This window comes from Pristiophorus japonicus, chromosome 13, assembly GCF_044704955.1.
Source record: "Pristiophorus japonicus isolate sPriJap1 chromosome 13, sPriJap1.hap1, whole genome shotgun sequence".
Taxonomy (NCBI): Eukaryota; Metazoa; Chordata; class Chondrichthyes; family Pristiophoridae; genus Pristiophorus; species Pristiophorus japonicus.
Genome location: NC_091989.1, coordinates 163,881,827 through 163,898,264, shown reverse-complemented (window position 1 = coordinate 163,898,264; position 16,438 = coordinate 163,881,827). Strand labels below are relative to the sequence as shown.

General features: G+C 44.2%; 1 protein-coding gene across 1 annotated transcript in view; it reads right to left on the bottom strand.

Moving 5' to 3' along the window:
- plcg2 (phospholipase C, gamma 2) overlaps nucleotides 1–16,438 on the bottom strand; it is a 219,184-nt gene that overhangs the window by 42,769 nt on the left and 159,977 nt on the right. The window contains exons 9-15 of the mRNA XM_070897010.1: nucleotides 16,092–16,193; nucleotides 11,123–11,241; nucleotides 8,689–8,774; nucleotides 8,324–8,444; nucleotides 5,339–5,507; nucleotides 2,316–2,426; nucleotides 1,593–1,688 (exon numbers count right to left, since the gene is read on the bottom strand). Of these exons, the coding sequence (XP_070753111.1) occupies nucleotides 1,593–1,688; nucleotides 2,316–2,426; nucleotides 5,339–5,507; nucleotides 8,324–8,444; nucleotides 8,689–8,774; nucleotides 11,123–11,241; nucleotides 16,092–16,193 (804 nt within the window). The remainder of the gene's footprint in view (nucleotides 1–1,592; nucleotides 1,689–2,315; nucleotides 2,427–5,338; nucleotides 5,508–8,323; nucleotides 8,445–8,688; nucleotides 8,775–11,122; nucleotides 11,242–16,091; nucleotides 16,194–16,438) is intronic.

The window sequence follows — 16,438 nt, the reverse complement described above, 5'->3', positions numbered from 1 at the left end:
CCTGGACCCCCAAGGGCCTGCACCATCAGCCCCCACCCCATATAATCCTACCTCCCGCCACTGCTTAGGGATTGGAACCTCTCCTCACCCCAGGGTCGTACATCCCCCACCCCCCCCCCCTCGACTCCCGCCCCGGGGTTAGGGCTCAGACCTACCAGGGGCTGCGACCTCTTCTCCATCATTCCTCATCCGACTGGAAGCCAAGCCTGTCAATCAGGCTGACTTTCGGGCGGGGAACCTGCCACTGATGTCACACGCATGCTATGGGATTTAAAACTCCACAGCAAGCGGGGTGACCCGGATTTCCAGATTTCCGGGTTTCCTGCACGCTACTGGTCCCCTCCGTTCCCGGTGGGTCCAGAAGTTAAAACTCCCCCCATCCTGTCTCTGCAGCAGAGATCACCAAACTCTCTGAAATAAGCCTGTCCTCTGGTGTTTGCTGCTGCGTTATGGTAGAAGTTATAAGTGAAAGCAAATCAGAATACTGCTGAATCAGTCATACATTGAGAGAGTCGAGAAGCTATATCACAAGAGTACTGAGCTTCCAACATGGAAACTAAAGTCCCAATTTTACTCTTGTTTGCAATTGTGCTCTGGCGTCTGGTGGAGAGGGAGTTTTCCAACTCTCACAATGTCATTTTGGAATGGAAAGATAACTGGCTGTGTTTTGCTTCTCTTCTCAGACCACCCAAGCAGGTCAACTCCAGCTCTGTGGATGATCCTATGGATTGAACAGCACTACGCACACAATTGAGAAACATTGGGGCCCCTTTACCACCCTAGGGCATTTTCGCCAGGGGTGGGCCTCCGGGGAAATTGTCCCGGCATCGCTGCGCGCCGTGATCAGCACCCCGGCCAGCGTGCAACCGGCGATCACATGATCACCGTGCGCGCCGAGCCCTCACTGCCCCACGCCAACCCCTTTGCACCCTGCAGGAGAAATTGCCCTGCGGGGCACAAGGCTGGCGTGGCCGACTGGTGACTATGGCGGCCCTTGTATTGACCGGGCCGCAACCATGCAGCCCAGCACTTCGTTTTGCGTGACGGGCTGTTGGCCCGGTCGATCGCGTCCCTATTGGCCCAGTGGCGGCCACCAAAGGGCCTGCAGAGTGCGCAGCGGCCCTCCCCTTTAAATAAAGAGGAGGGGCATTGTACTGCTCCACGTAGTGCTGGCCTCCTCCTTGCCATGCTTGACTCAGCCCCGTGTTGCTGCCCCGGGAGCGCCCCTCCAAGGAAGCGGAGTGCCGGAGATAGCACTCCGCTTCGTTTGAGGGGGTACGGCCCAATTCTGCGTCAGGGGCGGGACGTCCAGGCCGGGTGCAGGAAGTCCTGGCCCGAGAAGGTTACCGCCCCCAATCAGGGCCATTGTGTAGACATGTCAGTTGGAGAGATAGGGGGGGCGGTAAGACGAGGAATAAACTATCGGTGCCAAAGTTGTTGATGGCATTTTTATTGCTTGATTACATATTGAAAGCATGAAAAAGCCAACAGAAATGAAACCTGGTGGAAGCCTGTGCCGGGAGGAGAGGAACGGACAAGAGAAGAGAGGAAGGAAAGGAGCAAAGGATGAAGCAGATTAAACGGAACAATACCTGGGATGTCGTTCGAGCAAATTCATTATCATCATCACTTGGATCTGCAAAATAAAGCTTGCCATCTACTATGACACAGTAGTGCTTATACCACATCTGCAGAAAGAAATCAAACATTGGTTAAATTACAGACAATTATACAATGCCAATAATACAGAGCAAATGTCACGTAGCACCTAACCTTTCATGCATTTGATATTTTAAAAGGGTACTGAGATCCGAAGCTAGTGATGCATTCTAAGAACACTGCACAATTCTATTAAGAAAGGTCTTGTTTTGTGCAGAACATTTTGGGATAGATACACATCTTATGTGAGGAAAGCAACGGAAAACCACCTCAGCTACTATTCTCTCGTAAGCGGCTCAAGAATCTCATGTGTGAGGTTTGCGTTCTGACCTGCCCTGGGGCAAAACACAAGGGACAGAAGCACAGACATTGTACAAGCTCATTCATTTCGAGTCATTTCGAATTGGCCTCAGATCAGCTGCTATATTCAAATCATAGCAGTTTGCTAATTTCATGAACTATTAAGAACATTGCTTTTGAGAGGGATCCTCACAGAGCTACTTGGTCAATAGTAACGCATCTCTGATTTAGTATCTTTCAGTCATATTAGTATTTCAATGCATCTTTGCTAACTTTATTTTTGAAAACGTTAGCTATAAATCCACTACAAAACACAAAGACCTGTTATAAATAAATTGTGATGCTTGTGGTTTTACCAGATCAATTGGATCCAGCAGGTAGAGAAATCCAGATTTCTTTTCCAGTTCCTTGCAAGAGGTGTAGATGGTGGAAGTACTATTCTCTTGCTGAGAATCCAATTTTTTGTGCTGAAACAGTGGCAGACATTTCAGAATAATAGCCAAATGACAATTCAATAAATAGTTACAACACACATTACAACAATTTCTAGGCCTTATTAACTTTTAGTAGGTTGCCTCACTACTACAGAATGGTGCATGGAATCAAAAATAAATGAAGAAAATTACAGGAATAATGCGGCAAATTAAAATAAGCAAACATATACTGCCCGATTTCTCCGTGATGTTCACACTTTATTCGGCCACTACTGAAGGAGTGTTCAGTGCACCATGATTGGAAGTGGAAAACCTACTATATGTGTATCAGCTGTGGCTCAGCGGGTGGCACTCAGCCAGAAGGTTGTGGGTTCAAGTCCCACTCCAGACACTTAAACACAGAAACTAGGCCGACACTCCAGTGCACTGCTGAGGGAGCGCTGCACTGCCGGAGGAGCCGTCTTTTGGATGAGACGTTAAATCGAGGTTCTGTCTGCCCTCACAGGTGGATGTACATAAGAACATAAGAATTAGGAACAGGAGTAGGCCACCTAGCCCCTCGAGCCTGCTCCGCCATTCAACAAGATCATGGCTGATCTGGCCGTGGACTCAGCTCCACTTACCCGCCTGCTCCCCTTATCCCTTAATTCTCTTATTGGTTAAAAATCTATCTATCTGTGACTTGAATACATTCAATGAGCTAGCCTCAACTGCTTCCTTGGGCATAGAATTCCACAGATTCACAACCCTCTGGGAGAAGAAATTCCTTCTCAACTCGGTTTTAAAGTGGCTCCCCTGTATTTTGAGGCTGTGCCCCCTAGTTCTAGTCTCCTCGACCAGTGGAAACAACCTCTCTGCCTCTATCTTGTCTATCCCTTTCATTATTTTAAATGTTTATATAAGATCACCCCTCATTCTTCTGAACTCCAACGAGTAAATTCCCAGTCTACTCAATCTATCATCATAAGTTAACCCCCTCATCTCCGGAATCAGCCTAGTGAATCGTCTCTGTACCCCCTCCAAAGCTAGTATATCCTTCCTTAAGTAAGGTGACCAAAACTGCACGCAGTACTCCAGGTGCGGGCTTACCAATACCCTGTACAGTTGCAGCAGGACCTCCCTGCTTTTGTACTCCGTCCCTCTCGCAATGAAGGCCAACATTCCATTCGCCTTCCTGATTACCTGCTGCACCTGCAAACTAACTTTTTTGGATTCATGCACAAGGACCCCCAGGTCCCTCTGCACCGCAGCATGTTGTAATTTCTCCCCATTCAAATAATATTCCCTTTTACTGTTTTTTTTTCCAAGGTGGATGACCTGACATTTTCCGACATTGTATTCCATCTGCCAAACCTTAGCCCATTCGCTTAACCTATCTAAATCTCTTTGCAGCCTCTCTGTGTCTTCTACACAACCCGCTTTCCCACTAATCTTTGTGTCATCTGCAAATTTTGTTACACTACACTCCGTCCCCTCTTCCAGGTCATCTATGTATATTGTAAACAGTTGTGGTCCCAGCACCGATCCCTGTGGCACACCACTAACCACCGATTTCCAACCCGAAAAGGACCCATTTATCCCGACTCTCTGCTTTCTGTTAGCTAGCCAATTCTCTATCCATGCTAATACATTTCCTCTGACTCCCATGTAATAGATCCCATGGCACTATTTTGAAGAAGAGCAGGGCAGTTATCCCTGGTGTCCTGGCCAATATTTATCCCTCAATCAACATCGCTAAAAACAGCTTATCTGGTCATTATCACATTGCTGTTTGTGGGGGCTTGCTGTACGCAAATTGTGCAACAACAGTGACTACACTTCAAGAAGTACTTCATTGGCTGTAAAGCTGTTAGGGACATATGATGGTCGTGAAAGGCACTATATAAATGCAAGTCTTTCATTCTTTATCTCACCATACCTCCTCCACCTATAAACACGTTTACTTCCACTCTGAGCTTATTCCCTTCCTCTCTCTCACTGTTGCTAATTTTAGTCCAAAATGCTTCCTCTCCACTCCACAGGTTTTCTGGTTTGGCTCCTATGCAGATTTACTTTCTGTTTGTATGCCGTGGTCACGTGCTTCAAAAAAAAGTAAAGTTGGGAGCTCAGTTGTAACAACAACGAGCTGAAAACGTTAATTATTTTTTTGCAGCAAAGGGGCAACATCCAACATGGCTGCCTTGTACATTCTTTGTGGAATCTGTTTGGGCTGCAGTGTCACGTGATTAGCACAGACCAAATTTGGGATCTGACTGGTTTGCAGTCAGCATGGACCAGTCAGCCATATTGCAGGCTCACTCCTGCATTACAGTATTACAACTTACAACATTACAGACAAACATTTAAAAAATGTTTCATTCTGTGGATAGATGTTTTATCTGTGCACGAATAATCAATTAAAAGCTGAAAAATGGCTAGAAATTTCCTTGGAGTAAACTCCCAATCTAACACCATATCTTCACTGGTTTTCATATGCTTTTGAAAAAAATGTTCATCCCTTGTAGTGCCCGAAGTTTGAAGATAACTCAAATAAAATGGTCAGCTTCAGTAAAGAATGTCAAAGATTAAATGTGACTTTGATTCAGAGTCGTCAGTTACTTATTGGTCGGTATCAGTCTATTACAAGGTGAGAATTAAATCTCAAAAGTATCAGATTCATAGAAGGAGGCCTTTCAGGCAACTGTGTCTGACCTGGTGGCAGCTCCACATTGAAGCTATTATCCTAATCCCATTTTCTTGCTTTCTCTGTAAAACCTTTCTCCATTTTTTTTACTCAATTCCCTCTTAAACACTATGATTGACTCAGCTTTAGTGGCCACTTGTGGTAACGTTTTCCATATTTTTTTGTGTATGAGAACATTTCTTCTAACTTCCCCTGTATATCAGTGCTGTAGCACATACATTTAAATCATTTGAAAATGGCAAATCCAATGTGACATTCTCACCTTAATAATAATTTTATAGGTAAGCTGTGCCGGGGATGGCAACTGCTCTGCATTAGCTTCAATTGGTTTGGTAATAAGCATAGCCCCAAAAGCTTCCTTGAACTTGGTGGCCATATGTCGCTGCTGCTCAACTGCACAATGTTCTTCAATTGAAAGTATGAGTGGGTACCTTAGAAAGTCAATGATAGAATTAGTACCACAGTCGCTGTACCATGTATACTCTGAATGGTATGACGTGTATGCAATGAGTAACTGCAATAAAATATTTTTAATGATATATATTTGATGGCTAATCAAATCAGTTCAAGAAAATAGAATCATAGAATGGTTATAGCAAAGGAGGCCATTCGGCCCGTCGAGCCCATGCCAGCTCTCTAAGAGCACTTCAGTTAGTCCCACTTCCCCGCACTTTCAGTGTAGCCCTGAATTTTTTTTTCCTTCAGGTACTTATCCAATTCCCTTTTGAAAGCCACAACTGAATTGACCTCCACCATCCTTTCAGGCAGTGAATTCCAGATCCTAACCACTCGCTGCGTAAAAAAGTTTTTCCTCATGTCGCCTTTCTGCCAATCACCTTAAATCTGTGTCCTCTTGTTCGCGACACTTCTACCAATGGGAACAGTTTCTCCCTATCTACTCTGTCCAGACCCCTCATGATTTTGAACACCTCAATCAAATCTCCTCTCAATCTTCTCTGCTCCGAGGAGAAATATTCGCAATCCTTTGGGGGAAGCAGCAGCGAACAGCGTAGCTCATCAGGACAGGGACTGAACCCGCGACCTTACTATTACTAGCACCACGCTCTAACCAGCCGAACTAACTGCCCAGAACACCGGCTGAGCTAATTGACCAGAGCACCAGCCAAACTAATAGCCCAGAGCTAAGTACAAGAACATTGGCCCAGATTTTGCGGTCTCGATGTCAGTGTATGCACAGCATCTCCGAACCCTGGGAGCCTGAAGGTAAGCGCAAATTTATTTAATTGGGTCGGAGGCATACTCCGGAGGTAGGCATCCGACCGCAAATTCCGGCCCATTGTAATTGTGAACTGGGTGGTGCAGTGCGTTAGACACTGACATTTCACCTCTGGGACCTGGTTTCAAATTCAGACCGGACTGACGGGAGGAAAAATTCAATCCAGTTTCTAGGGGGAGGGGTGGGGGACATGGGCCCAAACACAAATTTGGCACCAACTGATAATGTCATTCAGGTCTAAGCATAACTGGTGTAGGGAATTGAAAATAAATATCCCATTGGCGCATGAGGAGCTGAACTAATTGCCCAGCGACCAGCTGAGCCAATTGCCCAGAGCACCAGCTGAACTAATTGCCCAGAGCACCAGCTGAGCTAATTGCCCAGCGACCAGCTGAGCTAATTGCCCAGAGCACCAGCTGAACTAATTGCTTGAAGCACCAGCTGAGCTAATTGCCCAGCGACCAGCTGAGCTAATTGCTTGGAGCACCAGCTGAGCCAATTGCCCAGAGCACCAGCTGAACTAATTGCCCAGAGCACCAGCTGAGCTAATTGCCCAGCGACCAGCTGAGCTAATTGCTTGGAGCACCAGCTGAGCCAATTGCCCAGAGCACCAGCTGAGCCAATTGCCCAGCGACCAGCTGAGCTAATTGCCCAGAGCACCAGCTGAACTAATTGCCCAGAGCACCAGCTGAGCTAATTGCCCAGCGACCAGCTGAGCCAATTGCCCAGAGCACCAGCTGAACTAATTGCCCAGAGCACCAGCTGAGCCAATTGCCCAGAGCACCAGCTGAACTAATTGCCCAGAGCACCAGCTAAGCCAATTGCCCAGCGACCAGCTGAGCTAATTGCCCAGCGACCAGCTGAGCTAATTGCCCAGCGCACCAGCTGAGCTAATTGCTCAGCGACCAGCTGAGCCAATTGCCCAGAGCACCAGCTGAGCCAATTGCCCAGAGCACCAGCTGAGCTAATTGCCCAGCGACCAGCTGAGCTAACTGCTCAGCGACCAGCTGAGCTAATTGCCCAGTGACCAGCTGAGCTAATTGCCTAGCGACCAGCTGAGCAAATTACCCAGTGCACCGGCCCAGAATGGGACCTACTGTCCGAGGTTGGGGTTGAGGCACGTTACTGGAGTAACAGAGAGAGTGTTTCTCTCCGCACCTACTTGTACTCGGAGTGCTTGATGTTGACACCAGGGTGCCTGAAATACACTGGCACTAAACTGTCTCCTTAATGAGCACAAAAAGAACTGTAATTACTGACAAGTGATGTAAAATCAAACACTTGAAAGCAGCAGTGAAATTCCATTACTTTAAAAAAAAACAGAACATTCGCATTCGAAAAGATTTTTTCAAAAGCCATGCAGAGAAATGCGAAGTGTTTTGAGGAGACCTATACATGAGGAGAGCATTCATTTACCACATATGGTGGGAGTGGCAAGGAGATGACTTTGCAGTAATTCAGTACATTTCTAGGTGTCAGCCCTGGCTCAGTGGTAGCACTCTTGTTTCTAAGTCAGATGGTTAACTGTTCATGCCCCACGCCAGGTACTTAAGCACATAATTATGCTGACACTTCAGTGCAGTACTGAGAGTACCCTCACGGCAACTAGGCATGGGCAATTAATGACGACTTGTTAGCGTTGCCCACATCCCAAGAGCATTTTTTTTTAAAGCTGCAGACCTTATAGCAGAATTCAGTTGCATTCTGAGGAAGTAGACTGGCATAGCGCTTATTGGAAAATGCATTGAATTAAAAAAAATTGTAAATGTTGAAATTCTGAAACAGAAAAAGGCAATGCTGGAAATAGACTGCAGGTCGGTCAGTACCTGTAAATAATAAGAAAAAAACGACACATATATGCCCTTCATCAGAACTGAGAATTGTTCCATTGTTCAGACCTTTCATTTTGATGAATGGCAAGAATGCCTGATGTAGTGGTTGATGCAGCCTGCAATGACAACTATGATCAGGCAGCTATAGCACTGAGTAAAATAAGCAGCTGGAACTTACTCTGATGAAACAAAGGCGTGAGCTTTAATGGTGTCAACAACATCGTCAAACTTGATTTTGGAAGTAAGTGTCCAGCCGTGATAAATAATTGGTTTCCCATCTGGCCCATCCCAGCAATCCACTAAAACATTTAAAAGAAAATGCAACATTAATATCATAAAAGAATGAGTATATGCCATAAAATATCACAGAAACCAGTCCACTCTAAAACGTGAGCTTTGTATGAAGGGAGGTTGAGGAGGGAATGGTTCAGACCTTTAAAATATTGAATGTATTGATGAGGTAGATCTATTATGGCTATTTAACATGGACCGAGAGCACAAAAGCAGAGGGCTTGGTTTTCTTTTCCTATATATTCAGCTTACATTCTATACATCGACATCCCATCCTCAGGCATCTAGCATACGCTTCTGTAGATGAATCACTCCGAACCTGATCTCCTGTGAGGTACCTGTGACCAAAACAGTGACAGTCAAGTTACTTTAGTAAAAGAATTCACGTACACTATTTTAAATATTTAATAATATTGCAGTATGAATAGAAAGGCACTTGATCACCGTTAAATCATCCAAATCAGGTTGAATTTGACAAAATTTGAGCAGGAGAATGGGATTAGACTAGATAGTTCACATGGAGAAAAACAACAATGCAGAATTGATGGAAAAATGGCATGTTTCTGTGTGGTGACATTCGATAATTCAAAGGGCCTGAGTTTGGTCTAGTTTTCTCGATGGTCTCGATGTTTTTTTGGGGTGCTCTCCCCTCCGAGCGAGTTTGGTCTGGTCCTCACACCAGTGGGGAGAGATGACCCGCTGGGGAGCGCCCGCTTCATCCCCAGTTTGGTCCGGGCGGTCCTCCGCTCCACCAGGAGAAGAGACTGCCGCATGGAGGCAGGTCTTACCTGAATGGTAAGTATGAAGACCTGCAAGAAAAGATTTGTGCATTTTTTTTGCAGGGATTTAGGTCGATGGGATCCCCTGAAGGATTTCTGTTAGTTTTTTTTAATTGTTTTGTAAATATATTAATTTTGCCGTTCCCCCCCTCCCTGCGCCCGACTCTATCCTTTGGTGGTACTTTGCCGAGGATTGCATTTGCCGCCCAGAATGGGACCTACCGCCCGCTGCCGTCCAGAATCGGCGTGCAAGGCCCATTTTTGCCACCGGGCAGTTTCCCCCACATTTTTTCACCAAACTTCCGCCCAAAGTACCGTCAGGATCTTAGCCGTCCTATGGATAGTACTTGGGCGAAGCTTAGGTTTCACCAAACTCGGGCCCAAAGCCCTTTATACAACCTGAAAGATCACTTGATAAGGTTTTCCGTTTTTCTGATACGATTGGTTTTAATCTTTATTAAAAATGTTGTTAGAGGAGACTGAAAAAGTAACATGGACATGTTGGTTAAAATATGGTATGTAGGATAGAATCATAGAATATTTACAGCAAGGAAGGAGGCCATTCGGCCCATTGAGCCTGTGCCGGCTCATGGCAGGACTCTGGGAAACCTGAGCAGCGAGCGTGTGGGATTTGTGTCTGCAGGACTGAAACAATATCAAACATTCCTCAATCCTTCATTAATAGAAGAACAAGATTTAGTTGGTGAACTGAGCCATACTTCTGATCGGCATTTTACGATAATGAAACTCATTCAAACCAAATATGATCTGCAGATTCAAAAAGTTCAGTACTTTAATTAGAGTCGAACCCCCTAGCCCTAATAACATACATTAAATGTTCCAAATAATATTGATAAGTGATCATTGTTAATCAATGTCAATGATTTCGAGTATTATCGAAAACATTCTGGTACGAAGAATGAGAAGAGGCAATATAAACTATAGGGTACAATCCTAAAGGGGGTGCAGGAACAGAGAGACCTAGGTGCATATATGTTCACAAATTGTTGAAGGTGGCAGGGTAGGTTGAGAAAGCGGTTAAAAAAGCGAATGGGATCCTGGACTTCATAAATAGAGGCACAGAGTACGAAAGCAAGGAAGTTATGATGAACCTTAACTAGAGTATTGCGTCCTGTTCTGGGCATCGCACTTTAGGATGGATATGAAGGCCTTAGAGAGGGTGCAGAAAAGATTTATGAAGATGGTTCCAAGGACGAGGGACTTCAATTACATGGATAGACTGGAGAAGCTGGGGTTGTTCTCCTTAGAGCAGAGAAGATTGAGGGGAAATTTGATAGAGGTGTTCAAAATCATGAGGGGTCTGGACAGAGTAGATAGAGAGAAACTGTTCCCATTGGCAGAAGGGTTGAGAACCTGAGGACACAGATTTAAGGTGATTGGCAGAAGAACCAAAGGCAACATGGGGAAAATACATGTTTACGCAGCGAGTGGTTTGGATCTGGAATGCACTACTTGAAAGGGTTGTGGAGGCAGATTCAACCATGGCCTTCAAAAGGGAATTGGATAAACATCTGAAGGAAAAAAATGTTCAGGGCTACGGGGAAAGGGCGGGAGGGGTGGAACTAGCTGAAGTGCTCTTGCAGAGAGCCGGCACGGACTCAATGGGCTGAATGACCTCCTTCTGTGCTGTAACCATTCTATGATTCTATACTGCATACTATATTTTAACGAACATGTCCAGCCATGTTTGAAAGTCAAGTCATTCCCCGGACAATGCGGTTAAAGGCTGCCAAGTGACTGGCAGTCCCATTCAGAGTTTCAGGGAACAGGAAATGAAGGACATTCATTAACTGGTGCAACATCATCTCAAAAAAACTTTTAAAAAAACACATTAGTCTCGAACTTATGGAAAAAGTCCTCTAAAAACGGACGAGATAATTTCTTACGTGTTATGTGAAGATGAGATCCAGTAATGTGATAATGGGTTGTTCATATCCTGGGAACAAATGGAATCATACTTGGTATCCCAGATTGTATTTTCTTTTGAAAACAGATACGTCAAAAACTGAAAAACAATGAAGATGAAGAACAGACATTACAGCAATTTAACCTTTACGCAAAATGAATCTGAAGCGAGGGTGCATTTTAAAGCCACTGCTTTTGAATTTTGATATAAAACCACAGTGAATGGAATGACTAATGGAAATTAAAACCCAAAAGCTTCCTCCGATGGCTCACAAACTGTCCCAGAGAGTAGTGAGCCATGCAGACCAAGATCGGCCCAAGTTTGATCACCAAACTGCACTAGCTGTTCTCAGAAAGGATGTTTATAGTATTTAGAATACTGTATTTGCTGCTCACGATGTGGTCTCCTCTACACTGGGGAGACCAAACACAGATTGGGTGATCGCTTTGCGGAACACCTCTGTTCAGTCCGTAAGCGTGACCCCGAGTTTCTGGTCGCTTGTCACTTTAATTCCTTGCTCCACTCCCACTCTGACCTCTCGGTCTTCGGCCTCTTACACTATTCCAATGAAGCTCAACGTAAGCTCAAGGAACAGCACCTCATCTTTCGATCAGCTAATTTACAGCCTTCTGGATTCAACATCGAGTTCAACAATTTCAGACCATAACCTCTGACCCTATTTTTTCACATGGCAGCTGTTGTTGATTCTGCCATTCCCATTTACATCTCATCTAGACTCATCTTTTGTCCCGTTACCATCTCCTTTTGCCTTGCACCATCATCCCTTTTGACTTTTAGTCTCTCCTGCTTTCCCATTTGTTCTTTCCTCCCCATCCCCTTTCCCTGCCCCTGCACTTGCTTAAAATCTATTACATCTCTAACTTTTCCAGTTTTGACGAAAGGTCATCAACCTGAAACATTAACTCTGTTTCTCTCTCCACAGATGCTGCCTGACCTGCTGGGTGTTTCCAGCATTTTCAGTTTTTATTTCAGATTTCCAGCATGTGCGGTATTTTGCTTTTGTAGGAATGTTATATAATTGGGTCCAGCATTCTGTGTTAGGAGGGAAAAAATCAGCTAAGGATCCCTCTGCTGTGACCCCGATTGGGATTGCACATGTGTGGAAGTCAGCAAAAAGCAGAATCGGGGTCAGCTGAGTTGCCCTCAACAGTTAAAAGGTTTGTCAACATTCCCTGTCTACAGCCCGCAAATCAATCATGGCCACTTAGATAAGGTACTAAAGACCACCAAAGGTCTGTAAATCTGTGAGGAATTAACCCTGACGGGAGAGGAGAGGAGAAAAAAATTCTAAGAAAATGAAAAGGATCACATTCCAGTTACACGGCATCCCAAAGAAGACTTTAACCATCATGGTTTGTTTCTAAATGAGCCAAATGTGAAATAACCAGACAAAGAACAATTCCCATCACAAGGTTCCTGTCCAGACAGGTCAGCATTCAGCTGCAAGACACTTTGGGCTTTGAGTGACACATCTCAGGATTCTAGGGTGAACCACTTATGCCCTTGGAAATGTTTAATTCTTGCTCCTTGAATGATTACACCTGGAAGGGAATTCTCCATGAGCTCTTAGTGTGATCTGCAGCCCATCATAGAAATTATAAGGCTAACTGTCACTGTTCTGTAATTACAATCACATTCCAAGACATTTCTTGGGGGTTCTCCCAATCGGTTGACGTGATTTCAGGAAAAACCCCAAAAATGTGTAAACAGGTGTTGTGCCAGTCCTGCACCCCAGTTGAGCAACGGCTGATCCCCAGAAGACATTGCAGGCATCAGATTTTTGTCCCTCTCTTTATAAGCCAGTGGAAATTTGTTCAAGCATTCTCTTGATGCAGGAATTAATATTCCTGTGATTTCACTGCAATGTTATGCTGGGATTTATGCTACAAATTAACCACAGAATTTAAATTCATGCTCATTATCGCATGTTCACAATTAGAACTGTTCATTTAATAATTATGCCAGTGGGACATCTTTGACTTTGTTTTTCTCTCATCGTTTTCAATGATACTTAGTTGGGCTGCCTGGTCTACGAAAATCACTTTGTGCATCACTGTTGTGTGTCTCCCCCTGCTGGACACAGCAAGATCAGCAAGTTGTCATCCAGGGAAGTTGTGAGGGGCACCTCCTGCGCTTTATACTCCAACTGACACCTTCCTCCCAATCTCGAAAACTACCACTGTAAACTACGCTATCTCAAAATAAAACGAGGAGTTTCCGTGGAATATGAAACATCCCGATACTGTAAACAAAAAGCAAAATACTGCAGTAGGTCAGGCAGCATCTGTGATGAGATCAACTTTCCTCAGAACAGGAATTTTGACTTGTCTTGATCAATTCATAACCAACCTACTGAAGATTTCTATTTGAACCGAGTAAGAAAAACCCAAATTTCCTGGCTACACCTGCTCCCAAATATATGGATACAGTTGATTTGTTTTGAACTATGATAAATGTAACTCAAAAATCACCAAACATGGTGTCGATTGTTTCAATTGCAATTAGGAAAGAAGAAATCTATAACTCCCCCATATTAAAACATTTTCCATATCGAAACTATCCTCATTCTGAAACTCCCCCAGAGGTGAAACTCCACAGTATCGAAACTCCACAAATGCTGAAAATCTCCTTGACTAAGTCTCCGCAAGTGCTGAAACTCCCCCATGTTAAAACTCCCCCTAGTGCTGAACCTCCTCCAGTGCGGAAGCTGCCCCCAGAACTGAAACTGCCTGTGCTAAGATTCCTGTAACGGTGAAACATCCCATTACTGGAACTGCTCCCATGCTGATTGCCATTAGTGCCGATGCACAACTCTGGTAACTTCTGTAGATAACTGTTAAATGATGTTAATGGGTGCAAAACATTGATCGTAAACTGACACTGAAAAACTGAAACTGGCCTCAACGAGCCATGGTTTTCTGATTCTGCACTTGCTAACACGCAATTTTCCATCCTTAAAAGTGAAAGAAGGAAAATCATGGGTTGGTGAGTGCAGAAGTGAAAATCCCCCAGCCAGTCTTTTCATCCTTCCTACGCTACAACAGAGAATACACGTCAGAAGCACGTCATTGGCTGTAAAGCAACTTGAGACATCCTGGGGTTGTGAAAGACGCTGTATAAATGCAAGTTCTTCTTTTCCTTCAGCACATCAGATATGAGGGAGTTATGAGCAAGTTGTTCTGGCATCTTCATGCAGTTTCTATTCTCACATTTTGGACAAATATTGCCCAAGTCCATATTTATATTGGACACTGCCGACGTGAGCTTGTCAGACTGTACTCTCACCAGTGGTGGCACTATAGCGCCTGAGTGTCTCATTCAGCCTGTACTGTGACGAAACGCCTACTCTCCAACCAACTCTACTGTGCTTCCCAAATTGCCTTACATTTTGCTATTTAACCAGAAATAATAATATAAAATCAAAGTATCCTATAAAAATAAAAGCTTTAAAATGAGGACTGAATTATGTCTGTGCACCTTGGTCTATTGATTCTCTGCCCTCTGGCTCTGCACCCCTAACAACATTTGCCTAGTTATGGGTGAGCGCAGGTTCCAGCTTTGGTCACCCTGCTTTAAGAATGATGTCAAGGCCACAGAGGAAGTGCAGAAGAGATTCACTGGGTTGATACCAGTGAGGAGAGGATTTAGTTATGAGGGGAGACTAGACAAAATGAGGCTCTTTTCATTAGAATATAGAAGGTTAGGAGGAGATCTGATGGAGATGTTAAAAATGAGGAAGGGTTTTGATAGGGTAAATGAGGAAAACAATTTCTACTGATTAGTGAGTTAGTGATCAGAGGGTATAAATTTATCATCACCAAAAGAATAAAGGGATAAATGAAACATTTAAAAGAGTATTAGCAGAGGTCAGGGGAATGGGACTAAGTGGGCAGCTCTTTCAGAGAGACAGTGCAGGAATAATGGGCTGAGATGCCTCCTTCTGTACTGTATGATTCTATAAACAAAAGGAAGAAATCAATAATTCTGAATGATCAGCTACATTAATATCAATGTTCCATAATGTTTAGGAAATCACCTTATCAAATGGAACATTAGTAGTTACATAAGAACATAAGAAATAGGAACGGGAGTAGGCCATATGGCCCCTCGAGCTCCGCCATTCAATAAGGTCATGGCTGATCTGATCATGAACTCAGCTCCACTTCCTCGCCCGCTCCCCATAACTCCTTATCCCCTTATCGCTCAAGAAACTGTCTATTTCTGTCTTAAATTTATTCAATGTCCCAGCTTCCACAACTCTCCGAGGCAGCAAATTCCACAGATATACAACCCTCTGAGAGAAGAGATTCCTTCTCATCAGTCTTAAATGGGCGGCCCCTTATTCTAAGATCATGCCCTCTAGTTCTAGTCTCCCCCATCAATGGAAACATCCTCGCTGCACCCACCTTGTCAAGCCCCCTCATAATCTTATACGTTTCGATAAGATCACCGTTCATTCTTCTGAACTCCAACGAGTAGAGGCCCAACCTACTCAACCTTTCCTCATAAGTCAACCCCCTCATCCCCAGAATCAACCTCGTGAACCTTTTCTGAACTGCCTCCAAAGCAAGTATATCCTTTCGTAAATATGGAAACCAGATGAGACGCTGGATGGAGACTTGCACAGATCTCATGAACCAGTAAGGAGTGGGGAAGCAGAAACTGTCTGTATTAGACTCATGTGGCAGAATTGTACCAGCTGCAAGTCAGTTATGGAAGCCAGAAAGTGCAAGTCATCCCACTCAATCAGCAACCTTTAAGCAAAGGAATGCACCTAAAAAAGGAAATCTTAGGGAAAGGTCAGCAGTCAGCATACCAGACATGATTTGATATGAACAGGAACTGAGAAAGTTAACTTGCATACAATGGATTGTAATTTTTAACCACAGATAATGAAATCTTCTTACGCATCATAAAAGGTTACACACCTCATCGATGTAGAAGAAGGGTTCATTTGTTTCTCTGCAAGTATCATAAATACACCTAGTCATCAGCTCGCGAACCTTCGTAACATCACTGGCCCATAATTCCTATATTGTGGAAAAGATACACATGAGATTGCACTAAAATTACATATCAAATTACATGATTATTGTTATGTGAAAAAGGAAACATTTTCTAAACCTAGACTAGAACCGTTGTATTATTTTCTATGAATCATCTCCATGAATATTCAGCCCACCTTCTGTTGTTTGGGAGGGAAGAAGAACTCGAGAGTCAATTTTAACAGTTCATGTGTGGAGGTCAACTCGCCCGATTTGCCGACTGCCAATTT